At 39.4% G+C, this 18,481-nt stretch overlaps 1 protein-coding gene across 1 annotated transcript; it reads left to right on the forward strand.

The window, feature by feature from the left end:
- The first annotated feature begins 692 nt into the window (after window positions 1-692).
- Window positions 693-17,121, forward strand: LOC21397085 (mediator of RNA polymerase II transcription subunit 25). Its single transcript, XM_024161218.1, is given in 13 exon segments — window positions 693-767; window positions 924-1,133; window positions 1,377-1,442; window positions 1,722-1,923; window positions 2,369-2,436; window positions 2,560-2,665; window positions 2,668-3,359; window positions 4,041-4,094; window positions 4,417-4,445; window positions 4,833-4,901; window positions 5,004-5,088; window positions 6,737-6,823; window positions 15,987-17,121. Coding segments are annotated over 13 exon segments (2,310 nt in total). The 5' UTR covers window positions 693-764; the 3' UTR covers window positions 16,626-17,121.
- Window positions 17,122-18,481: the final 1,360 nt, after the last annotated feature.

An 18,481-nucleotide genomic window follows, 5' to 3' on the forward strand; every position in this document is an offset into this window, starting at 1 on the left:
ACTTAACAAAGTGGTATCAGAGCAACAATTCTGGGATGGCACCGGCCAAGAAAATGGACGAGATAGCGGTGGAGGTTCGCGAGGAGGTCCAGCGGGACTTGGAGACCATGAAAGGGGAGTTGCAGGAGGCTTTCCGTGAAGATCTCAAGAAGATTCCGAAGCTGGAAAAGAGCTTGGAAATGGTGATCGGGAAACTGGGGGAGCTTCTGAGGCAGCGAGAAGCTTCCACGCCGGGATCGACGGCTTCGGGCAAGGAGCTCCCTTCAAACCCAACCATGACGCCAGGCGGATTGAACGGGAGGAATGGTGGTCCGTTCGACACTGCGGGGCGCCAGGAAGCGTATGACGGCGGAGGTTTTGGGGGCCCATCATATGTTAGGATCCTGGTTGAGTCCCACATTGCTAAAGTATGGGCTTAGCATGTGGGTTTATAACCATTTGGGCACCCTCTCCCTACAAGCTAGCTTTTGGGGATGAGTTCTACCCAAGGGTTATAACAATTGGTATCAGAGTATGCTCCTCCTCAGACCCACGTTGCGGAAGGGGCGACCTGGAGAGGGGCGACCTGGAAAGGCCAGAGTGGGCCATCCAGAGTGGGCCGCCGTGGACGTCGGTATCGGAAGCGTGGGGATATGTTAGGATCCTGGTTGAGTCCCACATTGCTAAAGTATGGGCTTAGCATGTGGGTTTATAACCATTTGGGCACCCTCTCCCTACAAGCTAGCTTTTGGGGATGAGTTGCGGAAGGGCTTTCTGAAGCTCTAATGGTGTGTCATGTTTTTCTGTGACATTTTTTTGTTTTGTTTTTATTTTATTTTTTATTTTATTTATTTATTTTTTTTTTGAAGGAATGATTTTTTGACCCTTATTTGTGTCCATGTTCCGGCTTTTAACAACGTTTCTTTTTCTATTGAATATTTTAGATGTTTACCTCTGTGCAAAATGGAAATCAGAGTCAACCAAATATGGATTGTCAAAGGCATTGTATTCTTATTTCTGCAAGTAACCCTCACCCCCTGTCCACTCCTGTCTTTCGACCACAAGTGCAAAACTTAGAACAGAGTGAAAATATTGACGGACAAACAGAAAACCGTCTATCTGACACTGAGACCATTGCTAAATCATTTGCTCAGGTAATGTTACGGGCGTGTTCTTTCCACAACTCAAGTCATGACTCAAATTTTTTTATGTGAGAGATAACACTAGCAAAAAAGTTGAATTTGAATTTTTGTGAGAAAAACACTGTAGCAAAAGAACTTGAGTTGTGAAAAGAACAAGTAGTTATTTTTCCTTAGTCTGCCAGCATTTTCTTTTCCTTTTTTTAACTCCACAAGGGTTGCACATCACAGTTGTTGAGTTTCTAATTTTCCCTGCAGTGCTTGGTTTCTCTGTCAGTCATTTCTCCAAAGCAGCTTCCTAAGCTTCGAGCAATATACAATGTGGTAACATTCCATACATCAACTGAATTTCTTATTCTTTATCTTCCTCTTCTTCAAAGCTTTTCAAATTGTAAACAGGACGTGTTTATTATCTCAATCACGTCTCTCAATCTGCTAATTCCTTCCCTACGTTTTTTGCATGTCTTATGTGACCTGAGACTCCAAAATAAATGGCTTGAGCTACCATGTAGAAGTGTTAGCTTTTTGGGCACATTGAATTCAATGTCGATGGAATGATAATCTTCAAATTAACTTCCCCCGAATTTTCACTTTTAAATACAGGGAAAGCGCAATCCCCGAGCAAACGATCCTCCTATAGATAATGCAAAAAACCCTTATTTTCTTGTTCTACTGTCTGAGAATTTTTTGGAGGCTCGTGCTGCTCTCAGAGTTCCAAGTTTGCCATCAAATCAGAGTCCTGTAAAAATGGACATGGCTTCTGTTCCTTCTGTTACGGGGCCACCTCCAACTTCTATGCCATCAGGTTATGTATTGTGGGCAATTTGGTGATCCTTTTTGTAATATGGTGTATGTCAATATGTCATGGATTTCAATCAACTTATACTTTTAGGATCCTTTCCCTTTTATCGCCTGAGTTTGATTTATAAACAAAAATATCAATTAACTTGCATGCTTTGAATTTTTCTTATTTATTCTGCACTTTTAACTTTCGCCATGTGGATAAAGCTATTTTACCCAGTTATAGGTGCTTTGATAACATATGCTTTCTGACAATTGGAATTCAATAAAGGATTCCTTTATTATGCTTTCTTTTTGTTCATTAGTGCTTTGATGGCCGATGTTTGCACTTTAATTAATTTCTCATGTAAATGAACACGAATTTGAAAATGGCCAAAAAAAAAAAAAAGTTAAAACTTCTGAGAAAATTTGTCATTGAAGAAGACTAACATCATTTTTCTTATCCTTAGTGAATGGATCTGTTATGAACCGGCAACCAATTTCTGTTGGAAACATGCCTCCTGCTACTGTAAAAGTGGTAAGATTCATTTATATTTCCATTTTCTTGCTCCACTCTATGGAAATGATGGTTGTTTTCCATTTCAATTTTGTTACTTTAAGGTATCTTAGAATGGTTTTGATCTCATAAACAAATCTTCAGGAGCCAAGTACTGTAAGTTCCATGGTTTCTGGACCCACTTTTCCACACATTCACTCTGTTGTTCGTGCTGCTTCCCAAGGAGTCCCGTTGCAGACTTCTTCACCATCTTCTGTTCTCAAGACATGATCTCAAACAATGAGAATGGGCCAGATTTGAAACCTATAGTGAGTAGTATATCACAACCGCTGCGTCCTGTGGGACCTGCTCCTGCAAATGTGAACATCCTGAACAATCTGTTGGCAAAACATCAAGTCATAAACTCTGCAGCCTTACCTATGGGTCAAACTCCTATTGGAATGCACATGTCAAACATGATATCTAATGGAATGGCATCTTCTACACCTGCTCAAAACATATTGCCATCTGGTCAACCAGCGATAACATCATTACCTGGGTCTGGGCCTCTGACACAGGTTACCCAAACCCCTGGTCTTAGTACATTCAGTGCAGCTACTTCAAATGTGTCTGGAAATTCAAACATTGGGGTCTCTCAACCGATGAATAATCTCCAAGGAGGTGTTAGTATGGGTCAGTCTGTACCTACCATGAGCCAAGGAAATATCTCAGGTGCACAAATGGTGCAAACTGGAATGGGCATGAATCAAAACATGATAAGCGGCCTTGGTCAATCTGTTGTCTCTTCTGGAACTGGCACAATGATGCCTACTCCTGGAATGTCTCAGCAAGTACAATCCGGGATGCAGCCGCTTGGTGTAAACAACAATTCAGCAGCTAGCATCCCAATGTCACAACAGGCTTCAACTGCTCCTCAAGCATCCAAATATGTGAAGGTCTGGGAGGTAAGTCTCCTATATATGTGGAAGATATTGGAGATGGATGTGCTTATACCTGGTTACAACGTTCTACAGTTTCATGATTTTGTTATCTTACAATGTGTCTCATCGTCAGTGTCAAAAATTGTATTTTAGTCTTGGCCTTTCCAAGTTCTTTATCTATGGAAATTGGAGAACTGATAAATTTTCAGCATCCCCGCCTCTTGTTTAGGTTGTTTCTCAATTAAGTTGAAAATTGATAAATGCAATGTACAGCTGTTTCAAGTTAATTCTTCATAGACGATTATGGACTTATAGAGATGTTTATATTAGGTGTACAAATTGACACCTTGTTCTTCTTACTCTTCTCTCATAACTGAACAAGAATGGAAATCTTTGGAAATGAACCTATAGTCCTAAAATTTTTTCTTTCCCTTGGACATCAACTTTATTTGTTAGGCAGAAAGCTTGTTTTCCCCCCTGATGGAACACAGCAACTGTAATTAACAAAGCGAGTTCTAATTATCGAGGAAGATTTCCTTTTTCTTTTCTTCCCTTTTCCTTCTTTTTCTTCCTTTTCCTTCTTTTTCTTCCTTTTTAAAAAAAAAAAAAAAAAAAAGAAGCTATGAGTTGTGGTCTCTAGTTTAATTGTTTTTTTTCCCCCTTACAAGAGTAATTGCTTATAATTAAATCATCACACATATGCAGGGAAATTTATCAGGGCAGAGACAAGGACAACCTGTATTTATCACCAGATTGGAAGTATGTTCTACTACCGTATACATATACATATATATATATATATATATTCTTTTTCTTCTTAGGAGGTTTGTTTCAGGGTTTTGTTTTCCTTTGTAGTTTGGGTCTTCCCTTGTGCATTTACTAGGATTCTGCTCTTTTCGTATTCCAAACCTGTTGTTTCTGTGTAGAATAACAAGTATTTGTTGTAAATGTTATACCCCCTATGATGTTTTTGTACTTGTCATTTTTGTGCTTCTTCAGTCAATCTTTTTCATTATAACCATGCTGTATCCCCCTATATTTTATCACAATACAAACTAATGGTTGCTATCTTTTTTGTCAGGGCTACAGGAATGCTACGGCTTCAGAGACGTAAGTCCATCAAATTTTTTTTCAATTTATTTTATTTTATTTTATTTATTTATTTATTTATTTTAAGAAAAGAAAAGAAATGGAGTCTAGGAAATTTTTTCACCGTTCAAAGAAAATTTTAAATGTTCAATTTAATTTTAGTTTAAAAGTAAGAACCCATGAAACTAATATTCCAAACTGTTGAAGTATTTGTACAAGTCCTACAAAATATTACACTTTCAGTTGCCACTGCTTATTTATTATATATGGTCTATAAACTTGAGTTTTATCAACTTTCAAATACCCATGTTTACATTTTCCCAAATTTTTTTAATTTTTTAATTTTCTTGTGGTTTTTACACTCGATTCTTATTTTATTTAACGGCCTGTCTTTTCCACATATTTCAGACTTGCAGCAAATTGGCCAGCGACGATGCAAATTGTTAGGCTTATATCTCAAGACCACATGAATAACAAGTAATTGCTCCTGCAAAATTTTATATCTCGTCTATTTCTATAGATTTTTTTCCTTGAAATGATATAATCTGACCTTTGTTAATTTAATTGCATTGACCTCAGGCAATATGTTGGAAAAGCAGATTTTCTAGTTTTTCGGGCAATGAATCAGCATGGGTTTCTTGGTCAGTTGCAGGAAAAAAAGCTTGTAAGTCTATATTTTCTTCTCTTTTTTTAATTGATATGTAGCAACCTATTAATTTCACATAGCTTTTCAAAATAACAGTTTCCTCTTACCTTGTTAGAATTTAGAAGTTCAAGACTTGAGTAGAGTAGTAAGCGTGGCAATGGTAAATGAGTGGCAAGCTCATTGTAAACTGTAGTATAAGGAAAATTGTAGTAAATAGTAGATTTTTAAAACTAAATTAAGTAAATAGCATATTTTAATACTATTTGAAGTAAATAGCAATTTAAGTGGTAAATGAATCATTTACACGGTAAATGATTCATTTATGACTCGTAAAAAATAACTTACGTGCTAAAAAATCTTTTTATCAATTAAAGGAATTTTACGTGAACAAAATATTTTTACTAGCTGTAAATGAACCATTTACACATTTACGCTGTAAATGATTCATTTACCACGTAAATTGCTATTTATTTCAAATAGTTTTAAAATCTGCTATTTACTTAATTTAATTTCATAAATATGCTATTACTACATTCTCCCTATTTTTTTCTCCTTGAGAAAAACCTATTTCAGCTTTTAAACCAAAGAAGATAGGTCATAAGGCTTTAAATATGAAGTGTGAAATCGGTCTTGAGGCTTTAGTCCCTTACATAGAGTGTGGGAGAGAGAAATGTCAGTGTGTTTGCGATTTGAGACTTTCAACCTTTGTCATTTTCAAGTTTTGAAATACGTGGATTTTGTGCCTAGATCAGCAATAAGAGTCTGCTATTTCCTTTCCGAGCATGGGTTCTACCCTTAGTAGCTGTAAAATTCTCTCTTCCTTTTTTTTTTTTTAACAAGTGTAATGGTGGTCAGTTCGGCTCACTGGTTTACTTTGGTTTGTGAGTTTTTCAATTTTCTACGGTCGGTTTGTTGGTCAGTGTTGATTTTTCGGTTTTTTTGAATAGCTTTACCTTCCACAACAAATTTTTGTACTGTGTTGTATCTTCTGGGAATAGATAGGGCCATTGTGATGTCAAATTATCAGGAGGCTTTTCCCTCTCTTTCTTTGTTTTCCCAACTGCAAGTCGAGTGTATCTCACTTTCTTTTCATTTTGATCTCTGTCTTGTTTGCATTCCAAGTATATTACCATAACATTATGCATTGGAGTACAGAATAGTATAGCACATCAAGGCCCCGTTCATTTCACCGATTCGAGTTTTGCTATAGTAAAAAGCTCTCAGAAACAGTCACATCTAACTTTTTTGTTATAGTAAAAAGCTCTCACATAAAGTTACATCTCAACTCGAATTAAAAACTCGAATCAGCGAACTAAACAGGCCCCAAATATGTCACTTTTATAGTTTTTAGTAGCGAATATAGCATTGATTTTGCGTTTGCATTGGAGATGGTCAAGCGGTTGGACCATCATAACCCAGAGTTTTGTTTATTTACTGCTGAGTAATGTACTATCTTGTAAAAGAGTATTTGGTTAAGTTCATTTATACGTTTGGTAGTTAGATTATGCTATGTAAGAATGGGAATTAGTCTTGGACAGTGTTGGATACTAATGAAGACTCAATTGCATATTATTTTAGATTTTTTTTCTGTTATTTATATGAAATCGCTGACTATTGTATCATATGATTTTTCTGATAATGGATTTGTCATTTTTCCTTTCTTCAGTGTGCAGTCATCCAACTACCGTCCCAGACGCTGCTGCTATCTGTTTCTGACAAAGCTTGCCGCTTGATTGGAATGCTTTTCCCTGGGGTGAGATTCCTGTGAACTGAAAATCCCTAAAAAACATGGGCCCATTTGTTTCTATTTCCAAAATCGATTTTCGTATTTCTAGATGTAGCTGTTTTGGAAACTGTTTTTAAATAGCGTTTATGTGGTATGTTTTTTCAGGAATGCCTCGTTTAGTTAGGAAATAGTCTTTAAAAAAAAAAGAAAAGAAAAAGCCCAAAGTTGTTTTTCCTTTCTCATTCTATTTTTCTAGGACGTAGCAGCATTAATTAATTACTAATCAAGTAATCATTAAATATATTAATAATTAACAATTATTTATTAAATAATTAATAGTAATTAAATAAATAAATAATTAGATAATTGTTTATTTTTCATGTGATTATTGAAATTTCTTTCCTATAAAAAAAAAAGATAATTAGAGGTTAAATATTTAGTTAAATTTTTTTTTTATAATAAAAACTCTATTGATAAAAATCAATAACAAAGGCAGAGGACAAGGCATCCTCAAGCCGAAAAGAAACAAAATGGCCAGGTTTGAAAAGCTGACCAAAACTAAAAGAACAGGATAAACACAGAAACCAATCTCTCAAATCAATTCCCTATTATATATTTCCAATTCAAAATAACAAAAAGAACATGGGAACCCTTTAAATGCTTTATCTGAAGCAGCCCATAGCGATGCAGAGAATTTAGCCTTCTCAAAAGTATCAGTTGTCTCCATCTCCTTTTCCTAAAAAATTCTACTATTCCTTCCATCCACAGAGACCATAGTAATGAAAGCACCGTACTATTCCATAGGACTCTGGCCTTGTTAGAACCAAAATCCACAACTCTCTCAACCATCTAAGAACTACACTTTGCTGGAGTTGCCCAACTAAAACCCACCTCCACACTTAGCTTTTTCCAAAGTGACCTGGCAATCCTACAATGTAGTAGTAGGTGATCAGTAGTTTCTTCATTTTCCTTGCAGAGAACACACCAAGATGGGGAGAGCACCAAATGAGGGTTTCTCCTCTGTACCCTATCGCAGGTATTAAGTGGACGTTTGGTTCATGGGTTCAGAACCATGATTCAAAACCATTCTCAGTTAAGGTGTGTTTTTTTATGAGAGAAAACACTGTAGCGAGCCACGAACCATAATCCGAACCATGGCATGAATCCTTGCTCCAAACGCAGCAAAAGTTTCCCATGAAAGACCAACCAAGCAAAGACTTTAATTCTATGGGACACAAGACTTCCAAATGAATTTTAAAGGTTCAAAATTCGGGATATCAACTTTGTCCACTAAGGAACTCAAATGGGATTGACACAAAGAACCTAAGGGATCACACAACCACACTCTACGATTAGATGAAGCTGAATAATTTGAAACGAAATTAAGAACTTGAAGTAGAGAATGCAAATCCTCCACCTCTCTATCATTGAGGCCTCTCCTAAAACTAGGGTTCCAATTTGACTCATCATTACTAGACAATGATATAATATCATAAATTAAAGCATTTGGAAACGCCAAAAAGCTAAAGAGCCGCGGAAATAAACACTCCAAAGGTTCATTGTCACACCATTTATCTTTCCAAAAAAAGATTATGTTGCCGTTTCCCACACTCAATTTGACATTTTGAAGAAGAGAATTTGATAAGCCCCCTATGCGCTTCACTTATGCTAGAAGGAAGCGTAAGGATTTGTTTGATGGAAAGAAGGAGGAGGAAAGGAGGGGGGCTGAGTCGGAGTCTGAGTCAGCAAGGGAGTTAGAAGTTAGTTAGACTTGTGTATAAATAGGTTGGAGATAGAATTAGACATTTCATTCTATTTTTCTTGTAAAGCTTCCGAGAGAAGTTAGTTAGGGAGAGTACAGGATCTCTCGAAAATCCCCATACCCAATCTGTAACTGAATTTCTGCCATTGTTAGTAATTCAAGCTTTCCGGTGACAAATTTGTCTCCGATTAGTCTTAATTGTTGCCAATTCGATCTAGAGTCTATCATTTGGTAGCAGAGCACTCGATCTTGGAATGACGAGACGCACTGACGGACACGAGAAGGAGAAGACGGAAGGACCTAGGGAAGAATTCCAGAAGGAATTAGAAGGAATCCGGGAGGATCTGAAGAAGATTCCTAGGCTGGAACAAGGAATGGAGTTGTTGCTTGAGAGGATGGATTTGTTGATGAGGCAGAGGGACTTGGGAAATATGGAGCCACCGTGGGCCGCAGAAGGAACAACGGCAGATCCGCCGGCGCCGAGGGAAGATTTGCACCGAGAAGGTGGAATACGTGCTGAATTATGTACTCGACGGGTAGAAATGCCAGTATTTGACGGTGAGAATCCTGATGGTTGGAGCATTCGAGCCGAAAGATACTTCGCCATGAACAAGATGACGGAGAGGGAAAAGTTGGATGTGGCGGTGGTAAGCCTGGAAGGGGAGGCCTTGGCGTGGTTCCAGTGGGAGGATGGTCGCAGTCCGATCCGGAGCTGGATGGTGCTGAAGTTGATGCTTTTAGAACGTTTTCGTCCTATGCAAGAAGGGAGCCTATGCGAGAAGTTCTTGTCACTCCGGCAGGAAACAACGGTGAGAGATTACCGGAGACAATTTGAGATTCTGGCGGCACCATTAACAGAGCTCTCGGAGCAAGTCCTGGAGAGCACGTTCGTCAAAGGTCTGAAACCGGAGATTAGGGCGGAAATAAGACTGATGAAACCTGAACGGCTGGGCCGAATAATGGAGGTAGCCCAGCGGGTGGAGGAGCGTAATCAATCTGTATGTGGACCAAGAGTAACAGGCCCACAAGGCCCACAAATTTTTTTTCTGGAATAGGAGTTAAAATGTGAATACGGGCCCTTCTGGTTACAAAGCCGGTCAGGGATATTCTGGAGCAACACCGAGAAACATGGGAGCACCGACGGAAAGAAACCCAACGGCGACAGAGAAGAACACCGGGACGGGAGGCGGCGCGGCCCCTTTTAGAAGGTTGACCGACGCGGAACTGCAGGCCAAAAGGGAAAAAGGTCTATGTTACCGTTGCGACGGTAAATATAGTTTCGGCCATCGTTGTCCCAATCGGGAGTTACAGGTATTGATCGTCAGGGAGGAAGAAGAGGAAGACCTTGAAAAACAAGCGGACGAGAAGTATGAGACTGTAGAGGAGGAGGAGTTGGTGGAATTGTCACTCAACTCAGTGGTAGGTCTCACGGCACCGAAGACGATGAAACTCAGGGGAATCATACGGGGGTGCGAGGTAATAATTTTGATTGATAGTGGGGCTACCCACAACTTTATTTCTTGTGATTTGTTTAAAAAATTGGGACTGAACATTGATAAAACTAATGGATACGGGTGGTTATGGGAACCGGGGTCTCTGTGAAAGGAGAGGGTGTTTGTAGGGGAGTGGTGGTTACCTTGCAAGAGGTTGAAGTGGTGGAGGATTTTCTACCGTTAGAATTGGGAAGTTCCCATGTAATCTTAGGAATTCAGTGGCTAGAAACTCTGGGTGTAGTCACGGTGAACTGGAACACTTTATTCATGAAGTTCAATTTAGGTGATTGCCACGTGACACTACGTGGAGATCCAAGTCTGAACAAATCGCCGGTCGCCCTCAAGGTGTTGATGCGAGCTCTGAGACGGGAAGGCCAAGGGGTTTGGGTGGAGTTAGGAAATCTAGTGGTGAAACCGAGTGACAAAGAGAGGGAAGTTGAGGAGGAAGTACAACTGGGGCTGAAGTCAGTATTAGAGAAGTTTGCTAGGGTTTTTGATTTGCCGGAGGGGTTACCACCCGCCAGGGCAAAAGATCATGCCATTGTGTTAAAGGAAGGAACATCGCCAATAAACGTTCGACCATATCGGTATCCTTATATTCAGAAAACGGAGATTGAGCGGCTGGTTGGGGAAATGTTGGCAGCCGGTATCATCCAAGCGAGCGTTAGTCCGTACTCCAGTCCTGTGCTTTTAGTAAAGAAAAAGGATGGGAGTTGGCGATTTTGTGTGGATTACCGCGCCTTAAATAAGGAAACGGTGCCCGATCGTTTTCCGATCCCCGTTATTGAGGATCTCCTTGACGAACTTCACGGAGCAACAATTTTCTCCAAGATTGTCCTCAAGTCGGGTTACCACCAAATTCGGGTGCGTCCGGAAGATGTGCCGAAAACGGCATTCCGTACTCATGAAGGGCACTACGAATTCCTCGTTATGCCTTTCGGTTTGACGAACGCTCCGGCGACTTTTCAATCCCTTGTGAACGAGGTTTTGCGAGCTTTTCTCCGCAAATTTGTGCTTGTTTTCTTTGACGATATACTCATTTATAGCCATTCGTTGGAAGAACATGAGTTCCATCTCGCACAGGTGTTAGAAGAATTGCAGCGTCACCACCTTTATGCCAATGAAAAGAAGTGTAGTTTTGGTCAACGATCAATAGAGTATTTGGGACATATTGTGTCCGACCAAGGAGTATCGGCGGACCCGGCCAAAATTTCAGCCATGTTGCAATGGCCAATTCCTGCGAATTTACGGGAATTGAGAGGATTCTTGGGATTGACCGGTTACTACCGGAAATTTGTGGCCGGCTATAGTCAAATGGCGGGACCCTTGACGAATTTGCTTCGGAAGGACTGTTTTCGGTGGGATGAAGGGGTTGCCCAAGCATTTAATAATCTAAAGCAGGCCATGACACAAGTTCCGGTATTGGCATTACCGGACTTCACCAAACTCTTTGTTCTTGAATCGGATGCTTCCGGGTTTGGTGTAGGGGCTGTCTTGATGTAGGAGCAGCGGCTTATAGCATTCTTCAGTCAGGTATTATCCGCCCAAGCTCGAGGTAAATCAGTGTATGAGCGAGAATTAATGGCAATTGTGTTGGCTATCAAAAGTGGCGGCCGTACCTATTGGGACGCCATTTTGTCATCCGGACTGATCAGCGTAGCCTAAAATATTTGCTAGAGCAGCGTCTAGTGAATATGGAGCACCAGAAATGGTTAACTAAGTTGTTGGGTTACGATTTCGAGATCCAATACCGCCCGGGAGTTGAGAATCGAGCGGCGGATGCCTTGTCCCGCTGCATGGCTGCCTCGGATCTCAATGTTTTGGTCGCCACGTTCGTCATCAATTCCGAGACCATACATCAGCAAGTGTTACAGGATGCCCGGTTGGCAACTATTTGGTCGGATCTTCAACATGACTCAGGGGCGCACCCTGGGTATTCCATCCGGCAGGGGAGGTTGTTTTTTCGGGGCCGCATGGTTGTTCCTTCGAAATCTCCTATCGTGCAGCAACTCTTACGTTCCTATCATAAGGGCGTGTTAGGGGGACATTCAGGGGAATTAAAGACCTATAGGCGGATTGCTGCCGATTGGCATTGGGTGGGCATGAAGAAAGATGTGACTTCTTATGTGGCAGCGTGCGAGGTGTGCCAACGTTGCAAGGCCTCGACTTTGGCTCCTAGTGAGCTCTTGCAACCACTTCCTATACCCGCCCAAGTGTGGGAGGATGTTTCTTTGGACTTCATTGAGGGGCTGCCACGATCAGATGGTTTCGATGCTATTTTGGTAGTTGTGGATCGCCTCGGCAAATATGCCCATTTTCTGGCCCTCAAGCATCCTTTTTCAGCAGAGGCAGTGGCATGACGATTCATCCAAGAGGTGGTACGGCTTCATGGTGTTCCTCGCACCATTGTGTCGAACAGGGACCAAATTTTTCTCAGCCACTTCTGGACGGAGCTTCACAAGCAAATGGGGACTATACTTTCCCGAAGCACAGCATACCATCCCCAATCCGACGGGCAGACGGAGGTCGTTAACAGGTGCGTCGAAACATACTTACGTTGTTTTTCGGCAGATAAGCCCGGCCAGTGGCATAGGTGGTTGTCGTGGGCGGAATACTGGTACAATACTTCGTTCCACACTTCTACGCAGATGACACCATTTCAAGTGGTGTATGGACGCGCTCCTCCTCCCTTGCTACGCTATGGGTTGGGGGTGTCGCCGGTGGAGTCCGTGGAACGGCAACTGATGGACCGGGATGCTATGTTAGATCTTCTCAAGTTTCATCTCTTGCGTGCCCAACAGAAGATGAAGGCCGTGGCGGACAATAAACGCTGTGATGTTCAATTTGAGGTGGGCGACTTGGTGTATCTCAAGTTGCGACCGTATCGGCAAGTCTCGTTAGCCCGTCGACGCAATGAAAAGTTAAGCCCACGTTTTTACGAACCTTATGAGGTTACTAAGCGTGTTGGTCCAGTGGCTTACCGACTTGAGTTGCCGGCGGATGCGGCTATACCTCTGGTGTTTCATGTCTCTCAATTACACCGGGCCGTGGGACAGGATCAGGCCGTTTCACAGCTGCCCCCGTAGTTATTTAGGGATCTGGAGCTCCTGGTTGCCCCAGCGGTTTTGCTTGGAGTGCGTCAACGGCTTCATGGCGGGCGCACTGACTTAGAGGTGCTGATTCGTTGGGAGAATCTGCCGGAGCATGACGCCACTTGGGAATCATTTGATGTCATGAATGACCAGTTTCCTCATTTCCACCTTGAGGACAAGGTGCGTCTTTGGGGCGGGAGTAATGATAAGCCCCCTGTGCGCTTCACTTATGCTAGAAGGAAGCGTAAGAATTTGTTTGATGGAAAGAAGGAGGAGGAAAAGAGGGGGGCTGAGTCGGAGTCGGAGTCTGAGTCAGCAAGGGAGGTAGAAGTTAGTTAGACTTGTGTATGAATAGGTTGGAGATAGAATTAGACATTTCATTCTGTTTTTCTTGTAAAGCTTCCGAGAGAAGTTAGTTAGGGAGAGCACAGGATCTCTCGAAAATCCCCATACCCAATCTGTAACTGAATTTCTGCTATTGTTAGTAATTCAAGCTTTCCGGTGACAAATTTGTCTCCGATTAGTCTTAATTGTTGCCAATTCGATCTAGAGTCTATCAGAATTCAGCTCCTGAGAGATAAATTTCCAAGGATTTCTAAAGGATCCTCTAGTCACAACGTTCAAATCCCAGCCATTAGGTTGCAACCCATACTTCGTGTGACTCTAGCCCATGATGAATTTTGTTCCAAAGGAAACCTACACAACCTCCATTTTTCTTACTCCTTGTAATGGTGTCCCAAGCTACCAAGCTCTTCAATTTACCACCCTCCTGGTTGTCCCAAAGAAAAGACTGCATAACCCTCTCCAACAGTTAAACTACCGACCCAGGCATCTTGAAAAGGGACATATAATATATTGGCATACTTGCAAGAATGGATTGAACTAAAGTTTGCCTTAACTATTGAATTAATTAACCGTAGCTATTAATTAATAAACTAAATGATTTACTAATATACAATTATTTACTAAATACTAATTAATTGTTATTATAATAATTATTGTTAGTCCTACTAATTAGCTATTACTTACTAATAATTGGTAATTAAAGATACTTACAATTATTAGCATATTACTAATATATTAATTACTAATATCCTAATTATTTTTACTAATTAATTACCTAATGTATCAATTAAATAACCAAACACAGTTTCACCTTTTCTCATACTTAAAAACAATCTCTTAAATAACCGAACTTAATTTAGAAATTACTTAGCACTATTCCCAAAAAATTTCTTATTTCCTTTCTCAGACCCAAAACAAAACCATTTCAAAAGCACTTCCAAACAGGTCGATAAATTCCAAGTCTAAATGGATTCCAATTCTTTTACATCCACTATAAAACTTTTCAAGGTTTCTTCAATATCAAAAGTGGCCAGCAAAATTACAGTAACATTTTATTTCATAGCTATCCAGTTGGTAACAAGTTAAATTGTTTTCAACATGTACATGTCGCTTTTGATTTTGAAGGTGTTAGCCCAAAATGACTACCCAAAAGTGGGTGAATTGGATTTTAAAAATATTTTAAAAGTTTTATAATTATTAGAAAAGCTTACCACTAATATTCAATCTCAAGAATCAATATCATAATACACATTATGCAAAACTCAACAAAAAGGATTATCAACCAATTATGCACTGTAGAGCTATCTTCACAAATCAACTGAACATTTGCAATGAACAAAAAGAGTAAGGAGAGAAGAAATTTTAAACGAGATTTATAGTGGTTTGGCGATAAGCCTACATCCACTGTTACCAAGCAATTTGAGTTTGACCAATTCCACTTTCTTGATAATCTTTTTGGCACAATATCTCCAAGTACAATCGGTGACTTCTCTACCCGAGGTTCACCGCACCTTCAACGATTGTCAAGTTTCAATTTGGATGTCAGCTATCCTTTCCACACCAAATTAACTTAGGGATTGGCAACCTTTACTCTTGATTTTTGTTTAGAAAGTTTGCTTCATTCAGGAATCTCTCCTAGTAATGTTTTGATACGAGTTTTCAAGCTAGGAGATATGTGAACACTCAATGAAGTGCTTGCCACAAGGTTAGCTCAAGAGTGTTTTTGTAATCAATGCTCTTTCTAAGCAGTAGTAAATGCCATTTTGCTTTGAAAAAGTATGAGAATGTTTTTGACAAGTTGAGATCTTTTGCATTAGTTATTTGACAATTTTAAACCTCAAAAACACTAATATACGGGGAAAAAAATATATCCAGTTTAAATTATACCGATCCACTGGACCTTCTCATGGGTTGACCAGAAATGCTTAAAACCCTCGAACAAGTCTACTGAAAATGTGCAGTGAAGAATTATCTCTCTATTGCTGATCCACTGCAAAAATTTGTCTTGTTTTTCATTTCCTATCAACTTGATCTTGATACAAAGAAAATTTATTCTCAATATCTTGATTGAGTACACGTTTATGTCTCAAAAAATACTTCTCTCTACTTTAAAAAATCGCTATGAATAGATTTTTTTGCAATTTTGTAAAATGTGAATCTTTAAAGTGTGCGTGTCGAGTCAAAACCATTGAAACAAGAATTGAACGCTCACTCAAGCAATACAAGACTAAGATAACCTAGTAGACTAGTCCTGTGAATCTTCAAACTTCAAGCTCTTTATCCATCTTCAATCTTTTTCTTTCAAATCTTGAGTTGATCATAATTGTTAATTTTGCTTATAAAAATTCAAGATTAATTCTTTGCAATTGTTTGTTATCATCAAAATTATCATTAATTAAACCTTGGGCCAGGAAAAAGTTCCTTAAATATTACACATTTCATGCTCTAGTATTTCTGTCAGATTCTACCAGTATCCTAAGGGATCTTTGTGTAACCAGGACATGGTCGTTTTTAAGCCACAAATATCTCAGCAGCAGCAACAACAGCAACAGATGCAGCAACAGCAACAAATGCAACAACAACAACAACATCCTCAGCTACAACAACATCCCCAGTTGCAGCAACAACAACAGCTTCCTCAACTTCAACAACAGCTTCCTCAACTTCAACAACAGCAGCAACTTCCTCAACTGCAACAACAGCAGCAGCTTCCTCAACTACAACAGCAGCAGCAGCTTCCCCAACTACAACCACAACAGATGCCGCAATTACAACAGCAGCAGCAGCAGCTTCCCCAACTGCAACAGCAGCAGCAAATGCCGCAATTACAACAACCGCAACAACTTCCGCCATTGCAACAGCAGCAACAAATGTCACAATTGCAACAACAGCAACCACTTCCGCAGCTGCAACAACAACAGAATCAGCTCTCAGGACTTCAAACGCAGCAGCAACAGCTTCCTCAACTGCAACAGCTGCAGCAAATGCAGCAACAACAAATTCCACCGCAACAACAGATGGTAGGTACAGGAATGGGTCAAGCTTATGTTCAAGGTCCGGGTCGGTCACAGTTGGTTTCACAGGGACAAGCTTCGTCGCAAGTCCCACCTACCATGCCTGGAGGCTTTATGAGTTAAGAGCTGCTCGTTTAAGCAGGAAGGAAAAAGAGTGTCAATAGATTGTTAGGAAATTATCCTGAAAGGAACTCCGTTTAGAAGGTCATATAGGACCACTAAAAGCAGTAATTATCTCATCTTTGAACAACTAGTGAGTTTATGGATAGAATTTGTCCCTAATTGGACAGTAACTTATATAAGAAAAATATTCCTAGAAAAGATTGCCAGATTTTGTATGGTCACCAAAACTTGGTAGAATCATTGTCTAAGTGCATAAAAATTTAGCTTTCATTGCATTTTGCTGATAAGCTGATACAAAGAAATAAAGACATTCCTCCAAAAACTAGTGTTGAGCCATCTATAATTCTGATTTGGTAGTTCTCCGAGCTTTTAAACTAGAAAGTGGTTTTTTGCGCTCTAGACTCTGGCTACAAGTGAAGCAAATATGGTCAGCACCTTTCTCCCTAAATATCAAATGTCAACCTGTTTTTAGTTTTTTTGTTCTATTTATTATGGAAGCGTGACGCTTGTCAGTGGGTCATTTGCTTATAAATTGTGCATAAGATGCGTTTTCTTTTGAGGTAAAGAGGTTCTTATATATGAGCAATCACTTTTGGCGATAGAAGCCACTGGGGTCACAAGCAAAAGGGCTTAGTTTGGTAGTGCTGTGGATTTTAGAAAAATTGTTTTTAGCTGTACTAAAGGAAGTAGTAGCTGTTATAAGAAGCAGCTGAGTGTTTGGTAAACTGTAATTATAGTAGCTGTGTTAGTTTTAAAATCAGTGTAATAGCGTTTGGTAAATTTTGAGGTTGAATTGTTGTGGGTATGTAAAATGACCAAATTAAACATGGTATGAAACTTAAATATATATAATTGTTTTTGGTATTTAGAAATACTTGTTTGACTTAAAAAAAAAAAACATAATGCTATGATTTTGAGTTTTTTAACAATAGATTTATGATAATTAATTATTATTATTATTATTATTATTTTTTTTTCATTTCTTCATTTCTTCATTCACAATATAATTACAACTAAAAGGATCATTAGTGAGTAATCAATTTGTTGAACAAAAATATACATTCCATAAATAAGTTAAAAGTTTGATCGTCAAATGACCAAGTTACATAAACAAGTTTGGCCTTAATGCCTTGTCTGTGGTCTTCAACTTTGAGTTGTGGAATTGTTTTGTGCTCTCTCTCTCTTGTAAAGCTTGGCAAGGACAGTTGTAATCTTGATAATGCAACTAAATACTATAATTATCAATTTTGGTGGGGTTCTCAAAAATTTGCAAGAAAATATGATAAATTTGTTGAGAAATTTCATGCCAAGAAACGGGCTAAGTTAAATGATAATTAATTATAGGACCACAAATAAAGAATATTTCAAACATATTGATATCTACACACACAAGTAAATGAGCAACTTCACACATTGATGTCCATACACACACACACACACGTAAATGAGCAAATTCACACATTGATGTCTACACACACACACACACGTAAATGAGCAAATTCACACATTGATGTCCATACACAAGGAAAAAGAGCAAATGAAAGGAATAGTTCTTGCAAACATATATATCCATACACACACACACACACCACGTATATGCCTACAAACATGTATATACCTACAAATACAAGCTTAAGTCCTACAAATACACACGTATATACCTACAAACTTAACTCAAATGAAAAGAATTAAGTCGTATTCATTAAACTTGCTGCAATTTGATCTCGTACTTCATCCATTTTCAGTGATAGTAAAGCTTGATTCTCTTCTATATTATTGTCATCTGGTTGATTCTCTTCATAAACGAAATCATTTGGATTATCCTCGACCCTTTGAAAATGTAGATCACGCTTATC

This window comes from Morus notabilis, unplaced genomic scaffold (genome assembly GCF_000414095.1).
Source record: "Morus notabilis unplaced genomic scaffold, ASM41409v2 Scaffold49, whole genome shotgun sequence".
Taxonomy (NCBI): Eukaryota; Viridiplantae; Streptophyta; class Magnoliopsida; order Rosales; family Moraceae; genus Morus; species Morus notabilis.